This window comes from Rhinolophus sinicus, chromosome 6 (assembly GCF_057876585.1).
Source record: "Rhinolophus sinicus isolate RSI-liver-muscle chromosome 6, RSI-T2T, whole genome shotgun sequence".
NCBI lineage: Eukaryota > Metazoa > Chordata > Mammalia > Chiroptera > Rhinolophidae > Rhinolophus > Rhinolophus sinicus.
Genome location: NC_142506.1, coordinates 25,401,894 through 25,414,418, shown reverse-complemented (window position 1 = coordinate 25,414,418; position 12,525 = coordinate 25,401,894). Strand labels below are relative to the sequence as shown.

General features: G+C 33.1%; 1 protein-coding gene across 8 annotated transcripts in view; it reads left to right on the top strand.

Annotated features, from left to right (window-relative positions):
* Nucleotides 1–12,525, top strand: part of OXR1 (oxidation resistance 1) — a 451,782-nt gene that overhangs the window by 401,178 nt on the left and 38,079 nt on the right. For all 8 annotated transcript variants that reach the window (XM_019750593.3, XM_019750589.3, XM_074316799.2 and 5 more), the window contains 3 exons: nt 3,582–3,734; nt 8,449–8,633; nt 11,629–12,389. In XM_019750593.3, the coding sequence (XP_019606152.1) occupies nt 3,582–3,734; nt 8,449–8,633; nt 11,629–12,389 (1,099 nt within the window). The remainder of the gene's footprint in view (nt 1–3,581; nt 3,735–8,448; nt 8,634–11,628; nt 12,390–12,525) is intronic.

The following is a 12,525-nucleotide window of genomic DNA, read 5'->3' as shown; positions in this document are numbered from 1 at the left end:
ACATTACATATAAGACATGGTTAAATTACTGGGTGAGAGTTTTCTTCCTAGATTCTGAATGAGAGCATCATTTCCACAATTAGGATTTAAAAATGGATCCTGCTTTGCTTTTTAACCTGGTTGCTAAAAAGCTCTGAGCCAGATCCAAAGTCCCTAATACAACATTTACAAGTACAATTGCATTTTATTTTTTCTTCACTCTCATGTCTTTATTTTTTATTTGTGTCTTATTTTATTCTGTGTGTTGGTTTGAAAAGCCTCAAATTCTTGGTCTTAAGTATAATATAAATGAATTCTGATGGAGGTGGTTAAACATAATAATTTACAAGTGGTAATTGGCACCCATCGTATCTATGGCATCGAATGCAGCAGCATAACATTTACTTTAAAAGTAAATATTTTCTTGTAAAATATACAATGCATATGTTGTATGAAATAAATATAAATGTTAATATTTATTGGCCTGTATGCTTATCCTCCTCAAACTTCGTGTGTCTTACCTATATATGTTGCCAGATAGCATTTCTACATATTTTCAGTCTCACAGGGGCAAAACCACAATAAAGCCAAGGCAAAATGGGAAATGGAGAGTTTGGAGTTGCTATTAGTTTATGGTAATGACTTATAATACTATACAAATCATATTGTATAATATTTAATTATATTATACAATAAAAGAGGACCATAAGTCAGCCTTTTTGGATCACTTGTCCTGGTGATGCTTTGCTTTTGCACACTTGAATATTTGGGGCAATAATTGAGGCTTGATAAGTAGATGTTTATACTTCTGTATTTTTAAGGGACCTTTTCATCCCTAGTAGCTAAAACAAAATTGCACAAAGACGCTTCAGAAAGCATTCAAACGAGCTTTGAAATCACAGCATTAAGAATCAGAATCTATAAACAGCAGTCAAAACCAGCTGCCTGGAGATACTGATACTTTATTTAATGTACATGTACCATGTTTCCCCAAAAATAAGACCTAGCCTGACAATCAGCTCTAATGAGTCTTTTGGAAAAAAATTAAGATATGGTATGATATGGTATGGTATAGTAATGGTAATGGTAATGGTAATGGTAATGGTATGGTATACCTAGTCTTATATTATAGTAAAATAAGACCGGGGCTTATATTAATTTTTGCTCCAAAAGACGCATTAGAGCTGATTGCCCTGCTAGGTCTCACTTTCGAGGAAACATGGTATGTAAGCTGTAATGAGGTCTGATGGGGCTTTCCCTGAACAACTTTGATCTCTTTTAAAGGAAATGTACTCTTTTGTGCTATACTTCAAGCATTTGCTAAGCTGCATATTCTTTCTAACAGGATTATATTGATAAATTGGGATTCCTATAGATACTGAGTTGTACGTATAGTTTGAGACTTTGAGGGAACCTCAGAGATCATGTTGTTCCCTGAGGTATATATTCATTTAAGGAAGGCATTTGACAATGTACTGTGATAATAGTTTTGATGAATCATAAGGTCACATAGTAGATAATGCTGTCAGCTGGATTTGGTGGTAACTGAAGAGTCATAAACACAATTTCTTGATAGCTTTGTACCTACTTTCAGGGCGGCCTTTCTATGGCTCTGCATTGGCTTTTCTTTTCCCTTCACAGAAATAAATGTGTATAAATTATTCAAAAGAATACTTGAAAGGGAAGGTGTATAGTCAAGCTTACTAGTTCATTTGTTGGCAACATGGTTTTGCATCTCAGCTTCATCTTGCCCACTGGGCGAGTTAGAGAAATTGGCTAAGCATAAGTTTCCTTAAAAATTGAGGTAATAGTATATATACTTAATATGAGTAATTTTTAAATTAAATGAAATAGTCCATATAATACACTTAAATATAATAAGTATTCATAAATATTCATTAATATTGTTAGTATATCTTATTTAATTATCTGTGCTAAATGTATTTATATGTGATACAAAACTCTTAGATATAGTAACTACCAGAGACAGCAGGATGAGTGTAAAATTATTATGATTTGCATCATAAAATAAAAGATTAGGAACTTCGTTAATAGATATTAATGATTAAACATTGTTTTTCAACTGTTAAAACATAATTACATTTTAGGTTTTTAAAAAATATAAATCATAGTATATTAAATAAAGTTGTTTAACAGTATTCTACAGTGGTCTGTTCCTCTTCCAAAAATATATGTTGAATATCTGCCCAAGTGCTAGGGATTCAGCCCTACATTTTAGGGAGGGATATGTGAAGTTTAGAAAATAAGTGTAAAAATCCTGTCCTTGTATACGTTTAAGGAATTAGATCCATTTATTAGAGTAGAAAATGTTATGTTAAAATTTGATAGCTATTTTCAGTATCTCAAAGGCTATGAAATTGAAGAGGAGGCAGGCTTGCTTATTATTTCAAAAGACCAAATCAGAGCTATTAGGCATTAATAACAAAGTGGCTACTTTTAGCTCAAAAGTCTGAAGAACCTTACTATTATGAAAACTATTCTACAGGGCATTGTGCAGTTACTCATAATTTGTGAAATGCCTCTGTGGAGGTATTTAAAGCAAAGATTAAAAGACATCTGCCTAGTCTTCCTACATTGTACAGAATATTGAACTTTGGAGTGGGGAGAACTATAAGTTCTAAAGGGTCTGTGAATTTTGATAGAAAACATTCTAAGTGAAATCTAACTGTCTTTTTTCAATTAACACTACAAGCAGCAAACTATAGAGTAGCACCAGGCAGACTTGTGACTTTGTCCCCAGTAGAATTCACAGATATTTTCAGGTCACTTTAGCGTTGTTGTAGATGTCACAAAATGTTGTTTTATAGTCATCTACTTGAAAATTATAATTACCAGAGTCACCAGTAGGTCTTGTTATTTAATGTATTAATAAGAAAGCATATATTACTATACGTCTCTAATTCAAAAAACTATGTTTTTTAATGTGTTTCAATGTAACTTTTTTTCTTTGTAAACCTATATTTTAAGTGTTCAAAAAAACATTTTGAGAAGGCTTCACTGAGACAATGGTCGTCCATGACACCAAAAAAGTTAAGAACCTGTGATCTAACTAATTAATACTTTATAAAATGATGTTGATACATTCTTGAGGTTTTAAAAGGCTCTCCCAATGAATGGATTCTGCTAAATTCCTAGGTATCACAGATAAGAACTCCCCTTTTTTTCTGTTCCCAAAACCTGAGGGATATATTAAATGGTCTTATTAGGGCCAGTGGTTTACTTAAGGAGCAACTGAATGTTTGTCTGCGTGTGTGTGTATGTGTGCGTATGTGTATGTGTGGTGTTTGGGATACAAGAAATGTAGTTTTCAACATTTTCCAAATATGACATATGAGTCATATATATATCCCCTATTAAAAAAATAATAATTGAGAATATAAGTGTAAGCTATGTTAAAGATCTTTACTGAATGTGAAAATAGTGCCATTCTTACCTATATTTTTTACATAAGATATTTTGGGCTGACCTCCAGCATGTGATGAGAAGAAAGAACACTTATTGAGGAAAGCTACTCATTTGGCTTTAATAATGTGCTTATTTTTCTTTAGTTTTCTAAAGTTCCATTATTTATTTTTTTAAAGAATCCTGATGTAGTCCACCCAAAAGAAGCAACTCCCTCATCTACTTTTACTGGTATTCGACCTGCACGAATTGTATCTTCAACTTCTGAGGAGGAAGAAGCATTTACTGAGAAATTTCTAAAAATTAATTGCAAATATATTACCAGTGACAAGGTAATATTACCTTAGAAAAAAACTTCTAATCATGCTTTTTTTATTACTAAAATATGACAGTTTTGCATTTACATTTTGAGTCACCAACATCAGCACATGCTCGAATATTTTTTTTAAATATTGGTGGAATTACTAGTTTGGGTTAGCCTGCGTTTTGCTTATAGCTAACAATCTGGTGATCTGTTGGAAATTGTTAAAAGCAATAGGAGATAAATAAATTTACTATAATACAATGAGGTACAGTTAATTTGCTGTTGATAGAATATTTCAAAAAGCACTTCTGGGCACTCTTTGGAGTTCTAAGTCTTGGAAATTTAGTATAACGCACAAATAAGAAGATAACTGCTATTCATTGAGTAACCACTATTAGGTTGGTGCAAAAGTAATTGCGGTTTTTGCAATTATTTTTAACCTTTTAAACCACAATTACTTTTGCACGAATCTAATATATGCCAGAAACTGTTTTTGGTGTTTTAATTATTTTAACAATTCAAAAACTTCCTGTGCAATGGGTGGTCCTATTCCCTCTTTACAGGAAAAGAAAAAAAAGCAAACAAAATAACTATCAGGCAAGGTTAATAAATCCAAGGTTTCTTTATCATGGCCCAAATTCAAACCCAATTTGAATCTGTTTTATGTACAACACCTCGCTGTGCTAAGCAAAGCATTTCTGGTCTGAAAAGGGAATATAGTCAGGTAATACAGAGTTAGAATATAAACTCCAGGTATTACTTAGAAAGTAACTAAAGCATGATTCCAACTTACAGAATTATGACTATACTCAAAACTCATAATTTATGAATATTTGAAATACAGGTGTTTTAGTGCTATAAATTTCCCCCTACATATTGTTTTAACTGCATCCACAATCTTGATATATTGTATTTTTATTTTAACTCATAATACTTTCTCTTTATTTCTTCTTTGACCCATGGACTATTTAGGAGTGTTTTAGTTTTCTAAATATTTGGGGATTTTTCTAAGTGTCTTTTGTTACTGATTTCTAATGTTATTCCATGTGGTTGAAGAACATGCTACTTTTTGAAGGCTTAATTTAAGACTTGTGGTCCAGAATGTGGTATATCTTGATATAATGTTACATGTGCACTTGAAAATGATGTGTATTCTGCTGCTGTGGGAGGACTATTCTATAAGTGTCAGTTAATTCAAGTTGAGGGATAGTGTTGTTCTTCTGTATCCCTACTGATTTTCTATTTGTTCTATCAATTATTGACAGAAGGATGTTGAAATATCTCACTATAATTGTGTATTTGCCTATTTCTTCTTTCATTTCTATTAGTTTTTGTTTTGTGTATTTTGAGACTCTGCTATTAGGTATAAAAATGTTTAAGATTCTTACATTGTCTTGATGAATTGACTTGTTTCATTATGAAAGACCTTCTATTCACGGTAATATTCTTTGCGATGAAATCTACTTTGATGGATACTTATAGTCACTTCAGATTCTTTTTGATCATTGTTAACATGGTTTATCTTTTTCATTGTTTTACTTTTGGCCTGTCTTTATATTTAAAATGGGTTTCCATACTTTACGTTAGAATTCACCCTTTATATTGTACATTCTGTGGGCTTTGACAAATGTATAATGACATGTATCTACCATTATAGTATCATATCGAATAGTTTCACTGCCCTAAAAATCCTCTGTGCTCTGCCTCTTCATCCATTCCTCCTGTTGAACCCCTGGAAACTACTGATTTTTTCACTGTCTCGATATTTTGCTTTTTTTCAGTGTGTCATATAGTTAGAATCTTACGGTATGATTGTATGATTTCAAATTGGCTTCCTTCACGTAGCAATACTCATTTAAGAGTCCTCCACGTCTTTCGTGGCTTGACAGCTCATTTCTTTTTATTACTGAGTACTAATTCACTGTAGATGAACCATAGTGTATGCATTCACCAACTGAAGGTCATCTGGGTTGCTTTCAAGTTTGGGCATGTAAGAATACAGCTGCTATGAACATTCATGTACAGGTCTTTGTGTAAACGTAAGTTTTTATCTCATTCGGGCAAATACTAAGGAGTGCAGCAGCTGGATCTGGATGGCATGGTAAGACTATCTCTAGCTTTGTGTAAGAAACTGCCAAACTGTCTTCCAAAGCGGCTGTGTCATTTTGCATTCCTACGAGCAGTCAGTGAGAGTTGCTGTTGCTCCACATGGTCACCAGCATTCATTATTGTCAGCTGTAGATGTCAGCCATGCTAACTGGTCTTTAGTAGTAACTCATTGTTTTAATTGGCATTGCCCTAATGACTTATGATATTGAGCATATTTCCATAAGCTTATTTGCTATCCTATACCTTTGGCATTTTCTTTGTATTTGAAAGATCTTTTCATTGAGCATAGAATTTTAGGTTGACAGGGCTTTCTTTTCCTTCAGGATTTTAAAGAGATTTCTTTCAGAACTTCACTGTTTTCTGGCTTTCACTGTTTCTGAGGACACGTCATCTATTATTTTTTTTATTTAGTGCTCTGTACAAAATATATTTTTTCTTTGGTTCATTTAAAATGGTCTCTTTATCACTCTTTTTGAGTAATTTGATTACACGTATGATATACTTTGGTGTGTTTTTCTTTCTGTTTTTTTTTTCCTCTTACTTGAGGTTCATTTACTTTCTTGGATCTGTGGGTGTATAGTTTTCATCAAATTTATAAACTTTTTGGCCATATTTCTTCAAATTTCTTTTTCTCTTCCGTCCTCTTTGGGAACTCTAATTATCCATGCTTTGGACTGCTTGACGTGTGTCTCATAGGTACTTTGTGGGTTTTTTTGTTGTTGTTTTTTTCCCTCTCTTTTCGTTTGGACAATTACTAATCGTTACATCTTTGTCTTCACTGATGTTTTTCTGCCATGTTTAATCTGCTGTATTTTTCAGCTCTATAAGTTCAAACTGGGTTTCTTATATCTTCATGAACCCTGCTTAACCATGCACAGTGTTTCTTCTACATTCTTGAATATGTGGAATATACATTAAGGCTTTTTTTTACATTGTATATACTCTACTGTTGATTCTTTTTTGGATTATCCCTGGCAATGTAAATGTTCCTACAGCATACTTTACCATTGCTCATTGGCTTGAGTTGGCATGTGATCCAGGAAGACAAACTGATGTATTTGAATCTATTTAAAATATTGATCAAAAGATGATTAGGCTATGGTTTATATTGAAGTTACTCCTTATTTAGGTGGTTCATGCTCTGCCTAACTGAAAGAAGTGCTATTCTGAATTTCAGATTGATTCCCTTTATCCACCAAAATGCATGCGCACATACATTTTTCTCTCCGATATTGCATGCAGTTACTGTAAAAGATAAGCGTGTTTTATTATCTTGAACATCTGTGATAGCTTTTTTTCCAATTGTGATTGGTGACCATTTCAGTAGGATTTTCTTTTCTTTTTTTACTTGATTATTTTTACAGGTAGTTGTCTGTCATAAATTAAGTTTCATGTTCTTAAAGTTAAACCAGGTGAATTCACGAAGTTGAATGTGGACTTGGAAGGAGGGTGTGATACCAAATAAAACAGGATTTAAGTTTTTCTTAATAGCTTCAGAAAAAAGACAAGACAACTCTGAAGTTACTATTTGGTTTATTTTCAAAGTTCGGTCTGGCTTTTCATTGTTACACTTACAGAACATAGTGGAATGAAAGTTAAAAAGTGAGTTAAGGACTACTTGGCACTTGAGTTGGAGTGATTATATAGTTTGTTACTTGAATGTGGAGGAATTATAGTTAAAAGCACAGATTGCCTGGAGTTTTAATCTTGGTTCTACCACTTATTAGTTAGCTATGTTATTTATTATTTAGGACAAGTTGCCCAGTCTTTCTCATCCTTAATTACCTCATCTGTATACTCATTTCAGAGCTGATTGTGAAGATCAAATGAATAATAATGTATATGAAGCATGATGCATAACAAAGCATTCAATAAATCAGCCAATATTTGCAGGATCAGCTTCCTATGGACTTTAGTTTGCTCATTTGTAAAATGAGAGGGATAGGATAGCCTCTGCATATTTGTATCACTATTTGTGTAAATCTATTTCAACTTTTATGTTTTTTTCATGATTAAATTAAAAATGATTACTGTGTTACCTTAGAGATCACCTAATCTAATTTTATAGATTAAAAACTGGGGCCTAGAGGCTTTGCTTGCTCAAATTCATATAGCTAGGTAGTAGCAGAGCCAAGTGAAACAGATTTTTTTTTAAGTTATTTTAAAGAGATTATGCTATTTTCCTTTATAATGGATTGAATTGTCAACATTATTTATTACAAACCTGGTTTGTGTACATGAAACTACATTTAGTACCTGTAGTGAGGGAACACCACAGGAAGCAGTATGCAAATTAATGTAAAACATGGCTCATGCTTTGCAGGACCTTGCAATCCCTTCTTACATTACGGAAGTTACCTGGCTGATACAACTCAGTATTTTACTGAGGCTGCAAATTTAAATACCTGATTGTTTGAGGGTAAATATAATATTCTTTGTATTTTGGCTCTCCTAAAGAGAATTTACTGGGAAAATTTGGGTTTTATTAAAAATGTTTTCATGAGAATGTCTTAGTGTTTGAATATGTAGTATATGGCCTAAGACCAGAAGAGTATTAGTAAAAAACATAGCTGGAATACTTTCTGAAAATTAAAACTTTGAAGATTAAACATTATTTTCTTTTTATATTTTAGGGCACAGTCAGTGGTGTGCTGCTAGTTACACCAAATAATATAATGTTTGATCCACATAAAACTGACCCCTTGGTTCAAGAGAATGGCTGTGAGGAATATGGCATCATGTGTCCAATGGAAGAGGTGATGTCAGCTGCAATGTACAGGGAAATTTTGGATAGCAAAATAAAGGAATCCTTACCCATGTAAGAGTGGTATTTATATTCCTTTGCATTTTTAATTAGTTTTATTTAGTTTTAATTTACTTTTATTTAGTTTTATTATAGCTGCTTTTCATTTGCTCCATAATGAAACAAAAATATATGTAATATTGAAAAGATTATTCTTAATGCACCTAGAGCAGCTAGGAGTTGTTTTAGGTTTGTAATTGTATATTTGGTCAGAGAACTGAATATTTCAAAGTGACCTATAGTACTCGTTTAATACAGCTCTTTTTATTCAGATATAGTATTTGGAATTCTAAATTATTTATATGAGTAATTTAAGGTACTATAAATAATCAAGGGTACCTTTCAAATTTTCCTTAGAAGAGCCTGAAGTATCAGGAGTGGGTTTTGGGGAGGCCACATGAGCAAATGACTGTAGCCACAGCAGGTTTGCTTTGTATTGATTGATTGATTCTATGTTTGCATCCTTCTTTCTTAGAAAAGTGTAAAATATAGGGGAGAATACCCAAACTTGCATAAATGTAAAGCGTTACCTTTGGAATATGCTGGTCAGGGGATGTGTAGTTATCTGATTATGATTCAGATAACATAGGTGTAAGACTACGGTCAGCACAGACTTTGAAAGTAATGTGCTTGATCCAAGGAATGACCACAGAGAGAAAAGGGAGGAATGAGAAATAAAAGGAGAAAATAAAAGGTAGGTAGACAGAGAATTTGGAAGGAGAAGGAAGAAAGAAGAAAATGGATAGATAACAGAAAAGAATTCCTCCAGTCCTCCGTACCTGACTGTCAACAGTTTATAAATTGGCTTCACTTTCACTGATACTGAGGTTTATATCTCTGTATTAGCCCACAGGGATGATGAAGGCTGTTTTAAAATTAACCCTTGTGGGGTAGAACTACTTACAAAGGAGAAGGAGAACAAATTATTTTTGTTTCTCAGGCAGACTACATCAATTGTTCGGATACCTGTGGTGAATAAAATTCCTTATTCAAAAAGTCTTCATTATACCTCCCAGTCAATAGATACTATTTTGGCTTGGTAAATTCGTCTGTAGAGGTGCAGGTAATTCCTAGGATTTCCTCTAGTGTCAGTTATTTTTATAGATATCATTCAAAGTCTGTTTCAGCAAATACGGATTATTGAAGTGGGTGGAGGGATGAGACAGGCCGAGTGAAAGTTAGATCAAATGAGAAACAAGATCATATATATGTGTGTATATATTGTCAGTCATTGATGAGATTAACTTTCTGTTGCTCTGCTTTTCCATCTGTGTTATGATAGTTTGGGGTTCTCTTCTGCTGAATCATCTGTAACTGTTCTATAAAGATGTTGTCGGGCTCCTCTCAAATCAGTTTTGTCATTCACAACGTCACCTGGAAAGACCATACATTTGAATCAGACGTTTACAAAAATTCCTTCAAAAAGAAATATATTTCAGTCTTCTCATATGAATTGATTTTAAAATATTTGCAACAAATCATAAAACAAGTGTTTTTTTTTCCGAGTAATGTCATGTATGGCAAAAATGAGGTATAAGATTTGATTGTTTTTTTCTGGCTTAAATTGCTTGAGAAATTGATTTTAAATGTATTGTTCTGGAATGATATTGAGCAATAGCAGCATCATTGGCATAAATAAATATTTAGTCTTTCAGCATATTAACTCTGAAGATTACAGCATTTATCTAAATGTATATCCTGTTAGGTTTGCCAACTTTATTTCTTACCTAAGGGTCTTACCGTGTTTCCCCGAAAATGAGACAACTGGAAAATAAGCCCTAGCATAATTTTTCAGGATGACATCCCCTGAACATAAGCCCTAATGCGTCTTTTGGAGCAAAACTTAATATAAGATCCGCTCATATTTTCCGGGAAACACGGTATTAAATGTACAGGATACAGTTTCTTAAAATTTTTGCCATGTTCCAAGATCCTATTTATGCAGTTAGAGGGGATGACCAGTAGATGGCACTATTACATATTTAATAGAACAAGTTAGATGCTCGTGTTTCTTAAGGTGAATTGGATGCAACAGAGGCAGAGATACGAATTGGACTTCAGATAACAATACTTTTTTAAAAATAAAATTTTCCTATCCTATTTGTAAAAATTATGCATATCAATTATAGAAATTTGGAAAAACACCAAAAGGCAGAATAACAGGAGTTACTCAGTTTCACTATCCAGAGACAGCTATTATTTTTGCCTTGACTTTTCAGTCTTTTTTATTTTCAAAATTGCATAACTGTTAATAGTTTTTTGCTAAGAACTCATGCAATTTCCATTTGTCACAAACTACTTTTAATCATCATTTTAAATTGCTGATTTATATTTCATGTTATAAATGTTTGCACTACCACCTTCCAGAACTTAAACTATCTAACTTTTGAACATTACTGTTTATATATACAAATACCATTAAACATGGAAATCTATAGGTAATTACAAACCATTCAGCAATCTGATATCTAAACCCTTTAGCTGAACAAGTTTTCTTAGAAATGTTGTTAAGAGCTGTTGCTGGTAGCCTGAAGAATTTCTGTTAAGTACTTTTGTGTCAATTCTATTCAGGTTGGTTTTTGGCTTTGCATTTTAGCCATATATATTTAGTTCATCTCTATTTAAATTTAAATAATCACCATGTGTGTATGCACAACTATGTAATATCAATGTAGTGCTTTATTAAGACATTTAAATTTTAATCAAAAATTATCTAAGTTTATTTTTTATCAATTAATAAATTTCAGTTTAGAATTATAGTGTTACATCATCATCTTCTCTACAGGTGGATTAATTCAGGAAATCACACATTGATGTTTGCCAGATAATAAGTAATTGATGCAAAAGCTTAACTATTGGTCTATATGAATAAATCAAAATTTTGATATGCTGTTAAAAGATATATGCTACATCCTTTTAGAAAAGCCTTTTTAGTATTAATTTAGTGTTAAGCATGTGGAAAATAAAGAACTATAATTTTAAAAGTCTAATAACTTTTGTTTACTGACAGAGAGCTAGATCACTTATCAGGAAGGGACTTCTGCCATTTAAAGAAAATTACAAGAAGTAACACTGATGACATAGACTCCAGAATCCGGGATGCAGGTAATGATAGTGCCAGCACTGCTCCTAGGAGCACTGAGGAGTCTCTTTCTGAAGATGTGTTCACAGAATCAGAACTCTCTCCTATACGAGAGGAGCTTGTCTCTTCAGATGAGCTGCGACGAGATAAATCGTCTGGTGCGTCATCAGAATCTGTGCAAACTGTCATTCAGAGTGGACTAGAAGGTTTGACAGTCGTATCGGAGTCCGCTAGTTCTTCTGATCTGTTAAAATCTGATTCTGGACATCCTACACATGAAGTTGAGGCTCTTTCTCTTAAAACTGATTTAAATAATCTTGAAATGGCCACTAAGGAAGGAGATCAGGCTACAGATAATTTTCAAGAAATATCAGGCCCCAAAGAGGAAAGCGTAAGTATAAAAGGTAATGAAGACCAGAATTTTCTTCTTAGTGAGAATTCACTACACCAAGAACAGGATGAAAAAGAAAGTATGCCTTGTGGGGAAGCAACAGAATTTAAACAGCAGCAAACTGTCAACAAAGGAAAAAAAGGAAAGGAACATAATCAGGTCTCAGAGACAGAGGTAGAAGAGCTACGGAAACTCTGGAAAACGCACACTATGCAACAAACTAAACAGCAGAGGGAAAATATTCAACAGGTGTCACAAAAAGAAATTAAGCATAAAATAGCAACTGTCGATATAGAAGGTAAGTGTTAAAAGAGTATACGAAATTCATCTTACTGCATCTTGTCTCCCTCTTCCCTCACTGACTCAAAAGTGTCTTAGGCACTGAAGGATAATCTAGTGGCCCTGGACTGATGTTTCTCTGGGGACAAGTATGT